Genomic DNA, 18,803 nt, shown 5'->3' on the forward strand with positions numbered 1-18,803 from the left:
CTTTACACCAAAGGAAGTTTGTGAATTCTTTTCTAATTGATTCTAAATGGCTTAGACTCTGTGGTGGGATTGGTTGGAACTTTTGAAAAGATGTTCCGATTTTTAACATTTTCTATGGATTCCAACTTGAAAGTGAGAATTTTGTTTTAGCTAAGTTTTAGTTAAGTGTCAAGTTTGTTAGTTTTTATTTTTGTTTTCTAGTCTTGTTTTGCTTGAGGACAAGCAAAAAGCTAAGTTTGGGGGTATTTTGATAAGTGAATTTTATATTATATATTTAACCCTATTCTTAGTATATTTTGGTTAATATTTTGGAAGAATTTTGATAATTTGAATTGTATTTTCAATATAGGACTTTCGACTTCCTCTGGAGCAAAACGTGGTCAAATGGACGAATTTTGGAGTAATTCCAGTTAGAAGACGTTTGTGAGTCACTTAGCTTGGTCGTATCAAAATTTGGGATTTTTTCATCAAACAGTTATTTTCTGGCGATAAAATAAAGGAGCGATGCGCGGTGTTGGAAAATGACGTTTCTGGGCTTAAATTGCATTTTTGGAGCCCAAGATGACCTCGGATGGTTTCGTGGCCTTCTGGAGATGTGTTCGGAAGGTCCTTATCTTTAAAACAAGATATCTTGGGCCGGATTTGGAGGAGATCTGAGGCTAAAACGTGGCTGGACAAGTACTTGGCAGATTCTCCTAGTTTAATTAGGGTTTTATTTTCTAAGATATTTTATTATTTTTCTTAGTTTCCTAGTTGGAATAAAAAACCTATGTCTTAGGGTTTGTGGGGGCTGAGCAAATATATTGCTTTGGCCGTCTACAATTTTTCTCTACGCTTATTATTATTCAACTTCAGAGACAAAGAACTTGGCTAGGGTTCTTTGAGATTTTCTACTTTAAGGTGTTTTCATCCCTTTTCTTTGTAATAATATTTTCTATGATTTCAATTATGAATATGCATAACTAATTCCGTTTGCTAGGGCGAAACCTTGAGCCTTAGCATGAATATGTAATTTTTATTTAATTGCTTATGATTGATTGCATGCGCACTTTGAATTATTGATCACTGTTTTAAACTATCTAATTATCTTGATGATTGGCCACCATTAGGATGTTTAGACAAGTAATTGGATGCAATTCGGTCGGAATATCACCGGAGGATTAAGTATTGCTTCTTGTGATTAATAATTGTAATTCCATCTAAGGCGAATATCACATTCTTAGGGGTTGCATGGTTCTTCAAAAGGTTTTCATAAAACTTAATGAGTCTTGCATGTTCATATTTGATCTGAATATCACTGATGGATTGCATGTTAGATATACGTTCTTACTTGAATATCACGAGGAGAATATATATTAGGAAAACCTAACCTTCGAAGTAGCATCTGTAAATCGTAAGTAATTGGTAGAAATTCATAGGATTGCTAGGTGATGGTGGAACCCTAGTGCCTTTATAAATTGGTATTTAAAACTCTTTTCTTCGATTATTTTAGTTTTTGTTTAAAATTCGTTTTTTAATATTACCCATTCTCAAACTCTCTTTTCTCAAGTTTTAATTCTAAGTATTTAATTAGGAATTGTTTCTACACAAATTATCCAAATAGTCCTTGAGGAAAACGACCTTGCATGAGTATCTATACTACAATATCCTTGTATTCTTGCAAGTATTTCATGTGATTTTGACCCTATTTGCATTGACGTTAAAAATCCTATCATTAGGTGAGCTGAGCAGACGAGAGAGAGCAGAGGCCTTGGGATTCTCACCTCTCAGCCATTTCCATTCCCACTGCGTCTCAAATGAACCCAGAACTCACATCTCTTGCAACCTCCATCGTGTTCTCTCGAGGTACGACTCAAATAGGTTGGGGACTTGGAAGATTTGCAATTACAGCAAAACCTAAACTAACTCTCTTCCTTCGTGATTCCAAAAAAAAGTAACAATTGGATTTAAGTTTTTATATTATTGAAAGGATGTTGATTGTTTTCTGCCAGAGAGATTTCAAGCCTCTTCCGTTGATTTTCTAGGGATTGACTTCGAATTGCTTCCATTTTGTCATTGGAAAATAGGATAAAGAAGATGTAGTTTTTTTTTTTAATTCTTGTCTTACTTTTGTTATTAATTAATAGTTTTTTAATTTGTTTTTATCCATATAGTGCAAAGTTGGTAACCACGTCAGCACAAATATAGACTTATTTGTCGCGTCATTATTTAACGGAAAACTTAACAGATTGTCTAACGGATGTATGAAATTGAAATAAAATAATAATTAATGTATGAGATTGAAATGATTTAAAGATGTTGTATGAGATTGCAACTGACCCCAAACCTAAGGTGGTAAAATGTAATTTACCCTAAAATAAAAGAAAAAACTACTCTACTCTACTGTTGGTGGTTCGGGTTTTTGCTGCAGTTCAGCCTCACGTTCAGCATCAAACTTCCACTCTCGGAAATAGAATGTGAATATGTTGTTGATGCACTTCATCAGATTTAGGTCACTTTTGTCAATGTCCCAGTTAGATTGTTATGCAAAAATTATTAAATGATAAATAAATCTATTATATTATATTTAACGAATATAATTATTATTTAACTAATTAATTAGCATGTACTTCTAACTCTTGAATCAAGTGCGTCTTTATCTCCTCGAGGCCAGCTCTCCAAGACTCCCAATCTACACCAAATTTGTGACGCACTAATACCTCAACATCGCACCTAAATCTGGCGTGCATATCTGACTTCTCCACTCCATTTAATTTTTCAGCAGTGATTCGGTAGCGACTCCCACTAAAAATGCATCGGACCCGTGGCATAGCTCCCTTCTTTTTCTTGTCTACGAACAAAATATAATTTAAATAGTCGAGCTAAATATTTAATTTATACAACACGCAAAATTTAGTGCGTGTTACCTTTTCCGGAGCCTTCGCCCTCGCTTCTCTTTGACGAACGAGCACCAAATTCGATCATCGTACTTAAATTCAAACAACAATTGAAATAATAATCCGAAACAAGTCAATCATTTTTTTAAATGAATTGTGAAGAATAAGGACAACGAAACCTTAATTATATAGCAAGTTTGGGGATCTTGCGATGACATCTTCATCGCGCATAACCCTACAATAAATATTCTCTAACTAAAAGGTTGACCGTCTATCATAAATGTTTACCCTTGTGCAACGAAGCTTTGTCGCGCACAATTTTTGTGGGAAATATTTGGTCGCGCATTTATTTGGCCCCAAATATTGTCTTACCTATGTTTTTCTGCCAAACTTTGTACGACGGGTTTCTTTCTTTGTCGTGCAATGACTCTTTGCACGACATCACTGTCCGTCGAGATAGTTTTTTGGTACTTCAATTATAGTGTGGCGAAATTGAGCAACGGTGTTTTGATTTCATCGCGCTAAACACCCTTGTGCTAGACCTGGCATTCGTGTCTTGTTTTCCGTGTTTGTGTCATTTTCACGACATACCCGATATCTTAACAAGTCATGTGGTGTAAGCCCCATTAAAATAAACAGGTAATTTGACCAGACCCGGTACCCGTTAAGGAAAGTATATTTTAAATCAGTAAATAATGAAAATGAAAAACATAATTTAAGCCCAAAAAAATTGAAAACATAATACTAAATTTGTAGATGTATATCGCATTGTCAGATAAATATTACTTCAAAACATAAAAAAGAACATTTGTTTTTAAGTATTACACACCCCAGGATAAGAGTTTAATGAAAAACATTAGTACGTTACTACAAAAGACCAAAGTTCACCCAAAAAAAAAAAAGACCAAATGTTCAAGGATATGCAAAATGATAACATAAAAACAACATTAGTCTTTTAAGTATTACATACCCCAGAATAAGAGTCTAATGAAAAAACATTAGTACTTTACTACAAAAGACCAAATGGTCAAGGATATGCAAATGCAAGGAGTTGCGTTTCAAGGTTGAGGAAACCTTGCACGTCTTTGACAATAAAAACCTTCAATTTTCATCAATCACCAAGGGAAATGATATTGGTTTATTTTGAACTCCCTTAAAAATACTATTCATGAAAAATACTATTCATGAGGCTTTGTATGGTTTTAATAATTCAAATGACGATGTAACCATCCTTAAAGCGTAAAGGATGCGATCACGAGCATTTGCATATTTTTTCACATTTTTCGCACTTGTAAGTTAATTATTATTTTTTTAATGTGTTTGGTATTTTTATATTACTTGATATTTTTATTTTTAATGTGTTTTACGATTTTTTAATCTCACTTTTGCCTATTGTATACTATATTTTTAAATTTATATAGAATAACAGTACATTAATACATATTATGATATACAATATATACATATAGACTATGCCTATTGTATTTTATAGTAAGTTTTTTTTAGTAGTTTAAAAAATTAGAAACATCAAAATAAATTTTTTCTTAACGTGTCGAAACGGGTTACCTACGTCGCGTGTAAACCTATTAAGGACCCGATAACGACCCGATTAGTTATAGTGTCGACCCAAAACATGTTATTTTCATGTCGTGTTAAATGGTTGTGTGAGATATTGCGAGGTCTAGCTTGCGCGATGAGTTTGTCTTTGTCACACAAAGTTCGGTCGCGCAAATAGTTTTTTGTACTAGTGATTCTAATGTGCATTGGATAATATTATTTATGTGTTACTTATCAGCAACATCATATTAATTTTAGACATGATCAACATAATATTAATCAAGGAGGGTTTTTTATTTTTTTATTTTTTTTCCAAGAATAAATGGAACTTCATATATATTCGATCGGTTGGTCAGACGTATATGGCCACAAGCACAAAGTTATCTAACGTTCATGATACGTCGGATAGTGCTACCCTAATAACAACAATTTTGTGTGGACTCAACGAAAATACTGACAAAATAGAAAAAGCTTGCAACCATTGCTTCTGCAGAAATCGTCGTTTTTCCTTTGGATTCTTCGAAGTATGGCTAATGTTCACCTGCTTTCGAGCTCTTACTACCAAGGACAAATACATACAAAATCCTAGCATATATACCATATAGTGACCGATTCTTTATATCAAATCTTGCATATAGATACGCAGTCTTTGAGATTTGTTAATGCTTAAGGACATGTTTGATAATCATTCCCGCATTAGTTTTTAATTCTAACTGTAAGCTAAAAACTTGTTTAGTAAGAATAAAAACTGAAACTTCAAATTTGAAAGTTATTTATGTGGGTTTTCAAAATTCAAAATCAATTTTGATAAAACAGTTACAAGTATTCAAATTTTGGTTTTCTCTTTCATTCACGATGACGAGTTTCTCACCTATAGTACATCATTACCGTGATTAATTTATACGCATCCATATGACATATTACCGTAATACTTCGAAATCATCATAAAAATAAGGGCATCATTAGACTAGGTCATCCTAATTGAAGACAAAGGTTCATCCATGGAGATTGTGAAAACCTTGCGTGTAAATTTAGTTTGACCATGACTATCAAAATTAATAAGGCGCGACTAGATGAAATGATTGTTGACAATGCCAAAAAAAATTACTAACCCCAAAAAAATATGTAAATGAGCAAAAAATCAATTAATCTTTCCAAACTGAAACTAATAATAAAAAACCTTTATGGCCAAGATATCATATAGAAAGGGACCCTAGCTAGCAACTTAACAATTAATTCATGTTGGATGAGCTGCATGCCAAAAGTCAGCCATGGTATCCTACCATTTTTAATACCTTTGAAGGAAAAGGAGATGATGAACAGTTTGGAAGGTTCTAGGAAAGAGGACTAAGCTGACATTAAAATTTTGTCCCTACAACCCCGTGTGTTCTGACCCAATTGTTTTTTGTCAACGGTTTCCTTATATCCATGGAACCAGTCCTCCGGATTTAAAAAAACCGAAACCGGTTTCTCAAAACTTGCTACTGTACATGTTTAGTTCTTCATTTTTTTCCACTATATATCCCTCGGAAACCTTCTCATTATTTCCATCTTCATTTCTTGTTGTTTATTCCCACTATATTTCCTTGTTCATTATCATTCTCCTTTTTGGAAAAGGACAGAGGTAATTATATAAAAAACGCAACTCTTTTCTTTTCAATTTTCCATTTTACTAATACGCATCTCAAATTCTAGAGCGTATACGTCTTCCTCTCACAATCACCTGCTTCCAAATACGCAGTACAGGCGTTTTAACATGATTTTCCTTAATGGTGCTTCTTTAATTTCCAGGTTAGGTTTTGGAATATTTCTCATGTCTCCAACGATGGCAGTGTTGACAACTACCGAGAATGGGGTAAGTGATCAGTACCAAAATGGCGTGAAGTGCTTGTATGAGAATGGTATAAACAAACTTCCAAACAAGTACATACTGCCCACTTTAGAACGACCTAACCGGAGTGATGACCAGGAACCAAAAGTATCCAACCAAAATCTGAAGCTGCCCATCATCGATTTCAAGGAACTGCAAGGTCCCAATAGACCCCAAGTCATTAAATCTCTGGCTAATGCTTGTGAACAATATGGCTTCTTTCAGGTGGGTCTTATAGTACTAACTCTTATGTAGGTACTTGGGCTAATTAAGAAACGATTACTTTCAGCTAAAATGAGTTATAACATTAAGCGTATCTAGCACACCATGAGTTTAGCCAAGTTGGGTAGGGCAATATGCTCCATTCTCTACATGTACCCAAGTTCAAAGTTTCATTCCCGAAGTTTAGATAAATATAGTGTAATTATCTTATCGTGGTGCAAAAAATGTTAAGCATGTTTAAAGCTTCAAAGTAATGGGTAATTGTGGTTTGATGCAGTTGGTAAACCATGGCATTCCAAGTGATATTATAAGCAGTATGACCGACGTGAGCACTAGGTTTTTTGAGCTCCCTTTTGAGGAGAGAGCCAAGTACATGTCCTCAGATATGCGTGCGCCTGTCCGATATGGGACTAGCTTTAACCAGAACAAAGATAAGGTGTTTTATTGGAGGGATTTCTTGAAGCTAATGTGCCATCCCTTACCAGATGTCCTTTCTCACTGGCCTTCGTCACCGGTGGACATGAGGTGAGAGCTCAAGCTCAGTGTGTTTTTTCTGCATAGGGATATGGCGGAAGTAATTAACGTGATCAATCATATAAATTTTTAGCCTTCGAGACACTCGTAAGTTTCGATTATGGTGTATTTCATTTATTAATTACATATTCTTGATCGCATCTCTTAAAAAAAGTCTAGACTTGCATTCCATTTGCATTTTTGAGTCCTCGTGCAAAACACGTATGCCGGAGATTGGTCAATTAAGCTACAAATAGTTTTATTGGTTGCTTTCAACTCTTCTCTCTTCCTATGGGTAAGTGTGGACATAAAGTATTGAGTAATAAACCAATCACCAACTTTCATGTCTTTTAGTTTTCAAAATATAGTCTCTAAATTAAGTCTCCTTAGCATTACTCTTAGGTATATGGTCAGATATATTATAAACACCTAGAATCAGGAGCTGTACTTCCTCGTGAGACCACACATATATAGTAGCTAACCCGTTATCCTATTCGAGCAATTAGTTTAATACTTAATAATTAAGATTTTAAAATGACAAGTAGGAATCATTTTCTTGTTCTTTTCACATATGCATACATGTCTTTTTTTATTAAAATTAATTAAATACTAATTGGGTTTTACACAATAGGAAACTGGCGGCTACCTACGCAGAGGAAAACAAATACTTATTCCTAATGCTAATGGATGCCATTTTTGAGAGCTTACGAATTGTGGGAACCACAGAGAACACGACAGAAGAAGATGAAATGTTAAAGGACTTCAAAGATGGGAGCCAGCTAATGGTTGTCAATTGCTACCCGCCATGCCCCCAACCTGATCTAACCCTAGGGATGCCTCCCCACTCGGATTATGGGTTTCTCACAATTCTTCTCCAAGATGAAGTTGAAGGCCTTCAAATTAAAAAACAAGATAAATGGATCACCGTCGAACCAATCCCCAATTCTTTTGTGGTCAACGTTGGTGATCACCTTGAGGTGAGTTTTATTACTTATAATTAAGTAGCCACTTAAAAGTTTTTTACTACATGCATGAATCACGTTGCTAATCATGTCTTCAACAATGAAAGAACACGTTTATGTAAATGATTATATGTCCTTTTTATGTAAGAAATATGCTCAACAATGTGATCAATAGATATAATCGAAAATTTTTATCTTTCTCACTTGAACTGAATCCACGTAAAGCTATTATATGCAAGGTAAACTTATTTCGTGAGAGATGTAATGTTATCCATAAACATGTAGCACTAAATTATTAAATTTTGTGTTGAATTATATGCTAATATACCATGTCATTGACTTGGTTTTTCTGGTGTTAGATATTTAGCAATGGAAAATACAAGAGTGTTCTACATAGAGTGTTGGTGAATTCTTTAAAAGGTCGGATTTCTGTGGCCTCTTTGCATACTCTACCTTTCACGCGCTTGGTTGGACCGTCACCAAAACTTATCAACGAATCAAATCCAAGGCGGTACAAGGACACTAATTTTGCCAGCTTTCTGGAGTATATTTCATCTCGTGAGCCTAAATGGAAGAATTTCCTCGAGTCTAGGAAGTTATTGACCTAGTTGAAAGGGCATGCATGTTATGCCTGGAACTTCCAATGACTGGGAAAATCTGCTCGTTGACCTTTTGCAGTTTCAGTTATAATTATGTAGCAATGTTTGGTTGAAAGTTTAATTTTTTCTCTTTTTTTCTTTTGTTTTTGGGTGGGGTCCAGCAAAGGCTGATTATAATCCAACCCTAGTGAGCACTACGTAGTTTAGTGCATGACAACTTTCACAAATGAGTTTATCAATTGTATTGATGGATATATGATGATATATGAAGTTTCTACGAATTATACAATTCCTTAGTTCTCGTTGTCACATGACATTCATAGCGGTTGATTTTTTTTGTTATTAAAAAAATTTTGGTGCATGCATTTGAGATTTTACGACCAAATTTTTACTCATTTATAATGAAAATAAAAGCTACTTAGTTACATGATAAATAACACCGGATTTAGCTGGCATGTGTAAGAGTGTTTTCCTACTACTATAGGAGTTCTGTAAGAACAGAAACAAGAAGAATTACCTTTAAAACTTGATCGATCAATTGCTTCACCATCACGTAATTGCTTCTTCAAGAAGTACGGGAAGACTTGAAGTGCTTTTCTAATCACAAATCTCTTATGTTCTTCGCTTGGCAAAGCAAGAATCCAACCAAGCAAGCAAGGCATTAGTATAGACTTTTTCTCTTGAAGTTACAATAAACGGTGAACACACATCATTATTTTTGTTTGTACAAATTTCCGCGGAGGTTGAATTGACAGAGAAACCTTGCACGACAAATCCAAGAGACAAATGGAGTTATGACTAACACCGATGTTGTGTTTGTCAAAGGGCCACTGATGCCTAATTCATGATATAATTCTAGGTTTGTATTAGTGTGGCTAGAAAGAAATGAACCTGAAAAAGAAAAAAGACGGAAACTTGGCTAGTTACAGGCAAACAAGGAGTAAACCCTAGCATCCATGTACGTTGAACCTTGGAGTAGTGGTACCTTGTCTGGAAACGGCCTTAAAGCAGACGACCTTAATATATTATCAGTCCGCTTAATTGATCCGTCAAAGGTAAAACAGTCATATTGAGCTAATATTATACGCGGCATGCTCTAATAAGTCGAAATATTTAACGTTCCAACAATTATATTCTTGCGTATGCATTGGCAAAGTCAAGTTATATTATACGTTGACCAAAGTTTTTAAATGAATGTCTGGTCAGCATTTTTTTAAAACACTTAATAAGGTAGCGACCTTCTTACATGCAAATAAAAAAAAGGGACAATTTTGAAGTTGCTGAGAATATAAATATTGAAGAAATGGAACCTCTATTGTCTTCAAATATATTACTAGACACGATGAGTGTAAATTTTTAAGGCCAGTCGAATTCCACTTGGCTCTTTTGTTGACCTATCATCTTTATCAAACCTGTTTTTGATTGAGCATTGTTCCCATCAATTTTAACATATTGCTCGTCTTAGAATTATGAAATACTTAGTAATGAAAAATGGAAGGAATGCCACATATTTATACCACATTGTTATATCATCACATATAACAAGTTACATATACAATCGACATCTAATGAAATAAATTTATTAATTGATGGAGCATGTACACATCATTTATCATATCAGATGATACCCACATAAAAATATGATCTCTCTAACATTTTTTCTAATAATATATAGGTGATTAAAGCAATGAGCCGGGGTATCATATTGCTAATCACCTTAGTTGTTATGACCTGAAGTGCCTTTGTTTAGGACGGATCTCGTCTATCTAATAAGTCGAATAATCAAATTGACACTCTCAAGTAGTTTTGCACATCTTAAATTTGTGTAATTTTGTTTCCCTTGTGATATTTAACTTATTTGGGGTAATGTTTTCAATAAATGAATCAAGGTTTGATTTTACTCATTCAACTGATTTATTTTTGGGTCCATCATTCAATAGAAATTGGATTGTCTTCTGAACAAGACAAACTCTCAACAAAATTGAAGCAGCCTGGGTCAAATTCTGTGGGCTTGAATTTCAGCGTATAGATGGCTTGCACCAATGTTTCTAGACCGACATATTCTTGACTTGGGCAAAAAATGGGATTTCTTTGGTCTCTATCCACAAGGTTGTCGTTGGTTGGAAATGTAGCAATCAAAACCAAGTAACCGAGTAACAATATTAGGTTATGATGATGTCCCAGCTTCTTCTTTTTAATATGCTCCTAGTGGCGGTAATAATATAACCTATGAACTGGCTACCTTTTCTTTGATATATAGCTATCTCTCATATACTGCCAAGCTGATGTAGAAGTTATATGGCTCATCCATATGGAAGAAAAACCATTATTTATGGCCGTCTCATATCCTACCATGCTGATGTAGAAATCATTTTCTAATAAATGAATTCCGTTGATACCAAATTAGGTTGCCTATTGTGTGGCTTAGTGGAACTCGTCCTCTCCCTAGTGTAAAAATACGATGTACTAAAAAAGTAATAATAAAATAAAAAATAAATGAATTATGTTTTCAACCCAAAAACAAGAAAAAATTTAAGGTGTTCTAGAGTATATGGTACTCTAGATGTTTTAACAGTTGGATCTTAATTTTTATATTTTTAAATGAGGATCTAACAGTTAAAAACTCAAAGTACGCAATACCCCAGAACACCCAAGAAAGTTTCCCAAAATAAGTGTTTTGTGTTAGTACTTGTTGACCCTAAAAACTATCAAGTATATGTGGCTCGCATGCCGAGTAACTAAGAGCTAACTACATCCTAGTGAATGCAATCGTGTCAACTCACGACCGACCTCGTCAACAAGTTAGATAGATGTGATGGTGTCGAATGCGCTTCTAACTTCTAATCTGAGCGATCATGGCTAAGGAAGGAATATGTCTCCGCCTTGGGTTCTGGAACTTGAAGATAAGGTTCCTAGTTCACAATGAAGTTCAAATAAAGGTTCGGCTTTCAATGTGCTGAACACTTAAGTAACCTGAGTAACACTTCACTCCACTGAGAAGGCTAATAAAGTGATCTCTTTCAAAGACTCCTCACCAGCATAGACTTCGATAGATAACCAGTCGAACTTGAAGTAATTATGTTAATCCAAACTGAAGATACTTCTTGATCACCTGATTCTTTGGTTCTAGTGTTGTTAATCCAAGCTAAAGATGTCACTGGTTGTTAATACAACGCTTTTACTTCAAACTGAAGGTGTGTTGACAGAGAAGTTAGGGTATTTAGTAATTTCCAAAAGTATGAGAAGGGTTCGTATAGAGCGAGATTTTGCGTAGGGTGTTTGTGCATTGAGTTGAAGCTCATTTCCACGTTGTAGAACCTTTTCTATTTATAGGTATGAATTACGTGATGGCCAAGTCTACTGATGGTTTAATTCTAATAATTTCCAATTCTTTGGCATATTCTCTAAATATACTCTGAATTATTCTCGGCAGAAACTCTATAGCTGCCAAGTTTCACGGTCTTCGACTAGGACTTTGAATTTAGATTAATTACGTAATTGATTCCTCCTTTATCTGGAAACCAATCTTGATCATTAATATTTATCTTATCTAATAGCTTAAAGAAAATGAGTTGAGTGCGTGCAAAATCGGGTCCATATAGAACCCTGACAAGCACTAGACATCAAATGATAAGAAAAACCTTAGCAAGCAATCGTTGCCTTTGGATTGGGAGTTAGTGGCAGTTTCTCTTGGTATTTTCCTTCTCTTTCCCTCAATATTTCGTCTATCTTCTGCCATCTCTATTCCTTGTTGTGTCACTCTTGTGCTATTTGTTGATGAGAGCCTTTGTAGCGATTGTGGAGATATAAATTAACCACGTCTAATAGGAAAAGTGCATAGGACAATATGCTCAATATTACAGTTTTACCCTTGACGTCGTAAGTAGACCACAAGTTTACTTTAAGGGAATAAAACATACTATGCCCTAATGTAATGGGCTTTTATGCCACTAACAGACCATGGGCTTTTAGGGCCGCTCATAGTAAGGGTTATAGGTTATCTGGGTCACCTATAATACGTTCAGCCATCGGGCCATAATTGATCTAATGGTGGCAATGCAAAGGTCTCTCTGGAGTCTCTTATTGGGTATTCGGTTCATTTGCACTCTTACCAACATGATCTTTAGGATTACTAGTTGGCAGGACTGCAAAGACTAGCCTAAATCACTAAGGACTACCCTGTATGCTCTGCAACCTCCCCTTCCATCTGCCCTGCTAGGGTTTCTCTCTATAAATAGCTAGGTCAAACAGAGTAAACATCACCACTTATTAGTCAAAACACACTCAAGTTCTATTTTTCTCTCAACTACTTTTTGGACTTAGGTATCTCTTTGGCAGACACCCTCACCCCTTTTTTATGGCCGTCCATCAATTAGGCTAACAATGTTTTTCTCATGTAGGTGAAATTTGGTGCTTTCATTGACTTGTATCCACAATTTGGTGTTTTAATTGGTGCTTTCATTGAAAGAAAATTTGAGCTATACTTAATGTGTGCTCTATTTGAGCAAAGTAAGTAAAACCCAAAATCTTTCTTCAAATTCCTTTATTCATCATTTATCATCTTTATTCAAATTGAACAACCATGGTGGATACGAAAAGAACGGAAAGCAATAACAACAACAGTCAATCCTCACAATCTGGGATTGCCATGGGTTCTCCGAGGCCCCAAAATGTGAATTCAAAACTTTCATCGATCACATCCCTCGACGTACCTTTTATCCATAGTTAGAGCCATTTTTGCAACAAATTCGGATTATCATGACTTTGTCAAGGCCCAGATTGTCGTCGTGCCACGATATCGTGCCACAACCTTGATCGCGATGCCACAACAAAAACAGTAACATCAATGGTAACCAACAGTGCGGCCCCGCCAAATTCAACCACTCTATTCAAACAATCACCTCCAGCTTGACAACCACCTGTTAAAGTGATGCCGCTTGTTCAGCAACCAGTTACCGAGCGACACTACCCCATTCCACGCAGACGATCTAATTGAATAAATTCTACGACCAGAGCCCGTTGATTTAGAAACCCTAATTTCAATGGCCTTTAGCCTATCATTTTAACTTCAAATTGCTTTACCCGTGGTGCAACATGCATTTGTTAGCAAACCTGAGCCAGAGCACACCACTGGGGATTACCCACTCAAATGCTTTTTCTTTACCAATTGCAAACCTAAGGACAACGCTCAGTCAATAGACGAAGATCCTCAATCAACTCATTCCTCATCCTAATCTAGTTCTAGACCTTGATCTTGGCTTGCCAAATCAAAGGGAGTATAAGCAGGGGTCGTAATTATGTAGATAGCTAAGACAAGAAGTCATAGACGTTACAGTTCACATCCATTTGCAGCATAGCCAGGTGCTTGAAGACTATCTAGCAGACAGGGAAAGAGCTTGCGAATCAAGGAGTGAAGTATCCAAGGGTGTTCATTCTAGGTTGGGCCCCCATTCCAATGTGTCTTCCTGCTTAGGGTCGAGGGCTAGTATTTATACTCAACTCGATCCCCAAGGAAGTTTCTCGTAATTAATAAGGCTCACAGAGAAGCATTCATTCCTTCCTTGATTTTAGGGTTGTGCCTAAGGAATCGGGTTAGCACACCATCCAAGAGGTGGAGGAGCATGACTGTTCATTGGAAGCAAACTCCACCAATTATCCTGTCTAGCAGTTGCAAGAAGTCGAGCGTAGACCACCGAGAAATCACAAACCACCGGAGCCGCAAGTAGGAGGACAACCTATATAACTCAAAGTCATACAATAGTTGCTCGACAAGCGACACATAGACTTCAAGCTGAAAGAAAACTTGAAAGACACACTACACAGACAGGTGCCCACCATGAATGTTTCTCCATTCACAAATGAAATCGAGCATGCGCGACCTCCCCAGAGGTTCTCCACATCATCCTTCATGATGTTTAAGGAGGAGATTCGAACCTAGACTGACATCTAAAATATTATGAAGTGTTGAGCCATTTCACAAGTAGGTGACCACCGTAAATGTTTCATCATTCATAGATGAGAATGAGCATGCGACCTCTCTATAGGTTCTCCACATCATCCTTCATATTTTTTAAGAGAGACACAGGCGAAGCTATAGATGGATAGAAAAGGGTAGCCGCCCCTCCCTTCGTCTTAAATAAAGCCTAGGAGCGACGAAATTCAAGCCTAGAAGTGAGATTCCGCCCTCTGCTTACTGTTGATGCTCTGTTGCCGAGCTACAATGGCCTATTAGCTTTGCAACTTCACATAGGTAGTTGGCTGGAAAAACATTAGGTTTGCAAGTTTGCAGCCAAGACGGCCTTTGCAAAAACGCTAAGAAATTCGAAGAAACTGGAAGAAGACGGCCTTATCTAACCTAATTTGGTTTGATTACATGCAATGTCATTTTTCAAAAAAAAAATAAAATTAAGTGAAACGTCCGTAATCCTTTGATAACATCCTATTTTTTTTATTTGGTCATTTGATAACACATTCTTTCTTTCTTTTTTCTTAAATAATATCCTATTATTTTAAAAAAGAAACTTTTGCATATTACGACCAAGTATTACACTTACAGATAACATCCTTTTTTTTATAACATCCTAATTTTTAGAAAATAATACTTACCAAGTATCTTCAACCAACGCCTTCTCTCATGTCAAAATTTCAATGCGATTCGTAACATGAAACATCGTCGTCAACAATTGTTACTTCCTTTTATTGATTAATTAAGATCGACATTAATATTGTCTACTATCTAAAAGGATTTGGTTGTCTACATTTTCTTAAAACCATTTACCCTTCGAAAGTTCACCCTTCATACCGACAAATTCTAGCTTCGCCACTGAAGGGAGTTGTACCTAAAACTACAAAGTATTATGTCGATTCACAGGCAAGACGAATTCTTGATGTGAAATGTCTTTGCCATGAATTTGTAGGGAGCGTCACATAATTGGTTCCACACTTTGGCCCCATAGTCTATTGACAATTTTGAGGAACTCGCTTTCGTCTTCACAAAGGAGTATTTGTTCTATCGAGTTATCAATAAGCTGTTTGATCACCTCTTCAATGTGGTCAAGAAGCATGGCGAGTCTATTGGGGAGTACATTTAGCGCTTTAAGACTAAGAAGGCTAAGATTATTACTAAACAATCACGTGGACAACTTTCAAGAGATGACTGCCAATAGACCATCCTCTCCGTGAAGACATTACCATGACCTCAAATCAGACCTTGGTTGAGGCTTTTGACTTACCAAAGCGTCACGCGCTTTGGGACGATGAGAAACGGGCAACTAAGGTACTAGATTCGACCAAGAAGTAGAACTTTCCAAGAAAGTGACGTCTTGCAACAGATGATGATTCTTTAAAGAATGACTATCTACAAGCTGGAAGCAAAGAAGATGTACAAAACTCTTCATGGACAAGGTAAAGTAGCAGATGAGGGATGCAAACGCACCAAAGCTATGATGATGAAGGTCATCTTGGTCAATTTGATCCTAGCAAAGTCCAAGCACCTTGGCTTCACATCCAAAGAGAAGAAAAAGAAGATCCACCAAGTTACGACTGTGTTCTAGTCAAGGTTTTAAAAGAAGCTAGGCGCTAATAGGGCGGCAGGCTAGGGTCTAGCGACTAGGCGGAGCCTAGGCGGGTTCCTAGGTGGATTTAAGTAAATCTACTATATTTCATGTAAATAAGTGTCTATTTATACTTAAAATATATGTAATATCACCAAGACACACTTATCAGCACCTAGATTGCTCACATGAAAATAAATTGTGTTCATACATAAGAAGGAAATGCCGCCAATATCCTTCAACTCTCTGTCACCAAGAAACTTGGCATAGAGAAGCTTAACAAAGAAGTCCAGTCTGCTATCTAGTTTTAATGACACCACCTCTACCACTATTGGCATGATTGAGCTCGACGTCTACTCACCCCTTATCGTCAGCTCCCAGAAGTTTGTAATCATTGATGAACCATTTGTTAGGGGTTAAAAAAACTTCACTACTTTGGAGATGTTTATCTCACAAAGGAGAATGTACTGCAGCGGAATTGATAGACAAGAGAAAGAAATAACACTCAAAGTATTACACATAATTTTTATTCTCACATAAACTTAGTATAAGAGGAAACACTCAAACACTCGCACACTTCTTCACTCTTTTTCTCACTTCTTGCTCTCTTAGTTGCATCACAACACACTCACCCATATTTATAGGCAAGCATAACCGACTCATCAAGTCGGTGGAATTGCCCATGCTGCTTTCTAGTTCTTTCTTCATATACATAATATTGCTAGATTTTTCAGCTACAATACCGACATTGTTAAGTCGGGGCCATGGCTGTCTATTCCCAACCACAAATTCAATACATATTTTAGTATATTCTATTTGCAAACATGCCAACTTGCTGCTAGAACAATCTAGCATATTTTAGTATGCATGTATGATCATCGACCAACTTTTTTTTTCTAGAATTCGCTCGCTTATTCACAAGTTTTTAGTTTGTGTTGTCTTGTGACGCCGATTGAATTTCTCAGTCTGATAAAGTCTTCTTATTTGAGTGGCTTGGTGAATATGTCCGCGATTTGGTCTTAAGACTTCACTTATTCCACTTGCACATCCTTTCTTGCAATGCACTCTCTTATGTAGTGATAATGGGTATCTATGTGCTTGCTTCTATCATGGACCACCGAATTCTTTGCTAAAGCTATTGTAGACTTGTTGTCGACATAAATCTCAATTGGTTCTTTTTGTGGCATGCTTAATTCTGTCAGCAAGTTTCTTAACCAAATTGCATGACAGACGCATGTTCTATGTGAATGCAGTGTCTCCCATGAAGAAAACAAATCAAGTAGTGTTTTTTTTATCGTCGGAATCTTCTGCCCAATCACTGTCGCTATATCCAACAAGCTTGTAGTTATTAGAGTTTGAATAGAACAAGAGAAAGTTAATAGTACCTTTAAGGTATTGAAGAATTCTTTTGGTGGTCTTCAAATGTGTAGTTGTGGGATTCTCCATGTAACGACTGACAAATCCGACGACATAGAGAGTACTAGTCTTTTGCAAGTCAAATAACGCAAACTTCTAACTAGACTTTTGAAAAAATGTTGGATCTACACTTTCTCCTTGGTCATGCTTGGTTAGTTTTACTCCGCACTCTATTGGAGTGCTTATGGGCTTGCAGTCATCCATTTTGAACTTTTTCAACATCTCCTTTGTGTAGCTTTCTTGGGAGATGAAAATGTTATCTTCGTTCTGCTTGACTTCAATGCCTAGGTAGTATGCCATCAACCCGATGTCCGTCATCTCAAATTCTTTGGTCATCACTCTCTTGAACTCTTTAAACATGCTTGGATTACTTCCAGTGAAGATTAGATCATCCACATATAAGCACACAATCAAAATATCTCTATCTTTGGCTTTAACATAGAGAGCATATTCATGAGGGCACTTGGTGAAGTTGTTTTCTTGGAAGTACTTGTCAATGCAACTGTTCCATGCTCGTGGCACTTGTTTTAACCCATAAAGGGCTTTTTTTCAACTTCAAAACTTTGTCTTCATGCCCTTTGATTTCATAGTCTGATGGTTGCTGAATGTAGACTTCTTCTTCAAGAACTCCATTTAGGAAAGCGGACTTCACATCCATTTGTTGAATCTTCCATTTGTTTTGAGCTGCCAATGAAATTAGTAATCGTACCGTTTCCAAATGAACAACAGGTGAAAATACCTTGTCATAGTCGATTTGTTTTTAGCTGCCCTTCGCCACTAGTCTTTCCTTGTATCTTTCGACATTTCCATTGGTATTTTTCTTTGTCTTGTACACCCACTTGACTCGAATGGCTTTGTGTCCTTTCGGAAGAATAACGAGTTCCCATGTATCATTTTTCTAGATGGTTTTGATTTCTTCATCCATTACTTTCCTCCATTTAGTATCCTACATTGCTTCTTGGAAGTCGACTAGTTCACAATCAGCAAAGAGACAAAAAAATGTAAGATTATCAAGTATTTCAACTACCTTATAGAGATCTTGTATACTTCTTGTGTGTGGTACTTCTCTTTCAATTAAACTCCCACTTGAAGATGCTGATGTTGGTGAATTACCATGATTAGTTGATGTTGGTGAAGCAGGTGGAGTAGTGGATTCTTGTTGAACATCTCGTGCTTGCTCCATTATTGTTTGTTCATTATCTTCTTCAAATTGAGGAAAGAATTGAAGATCACCT

General features: G+C 36.2%; 1 protein-coding gene across 1 annotated transcript; it reads left to right on the forward strand.

Moving 5' to 3' along the window:
- Positions 1 to 5,871: 5,871 nt before the first annotated feature.
- Positions 5,872 to 8,888, forward strand: LOC103449971 (probable 2-oxoglutarate-dependent dioxygenase SLC1). Its single transcript, XM_008389293.4, has 5 exons — positions 5,872 to 6,057; positions 6,225 to 6,528; positions 6,803 to 7,050; positions 7,670 to 8,015; positions 8,360 to 8,888. The coding sequence occupies exons 1-5, from the start codon at positions 5,924 to 5,926 to the stop codon at positions 8,606 to 8,608; spliced, it is 1,281 nt and encodes a 426-aa protein (XP_008387515.3). The 5' UTR covers positions 5,872 to 5,923; the 3' UTR covers positions 8,609 to 8,888.
- Positions 8,889 to 18,803: the final 9,915 nt, after the last annotated feature.

The sequence above is a fragment of the Malus domestica genome, chromosome 12 (assembly GCF_042453785.1).
Source record: "Malus domestica chromosome 12, GDT2T_hap1".
NCBI classification, from domain to species: Eukaryota; Viridiplantae; Streptophyta; class Magnoliopsida; order Rosales; family Rosaceae; genus Malus; species Malus domestica.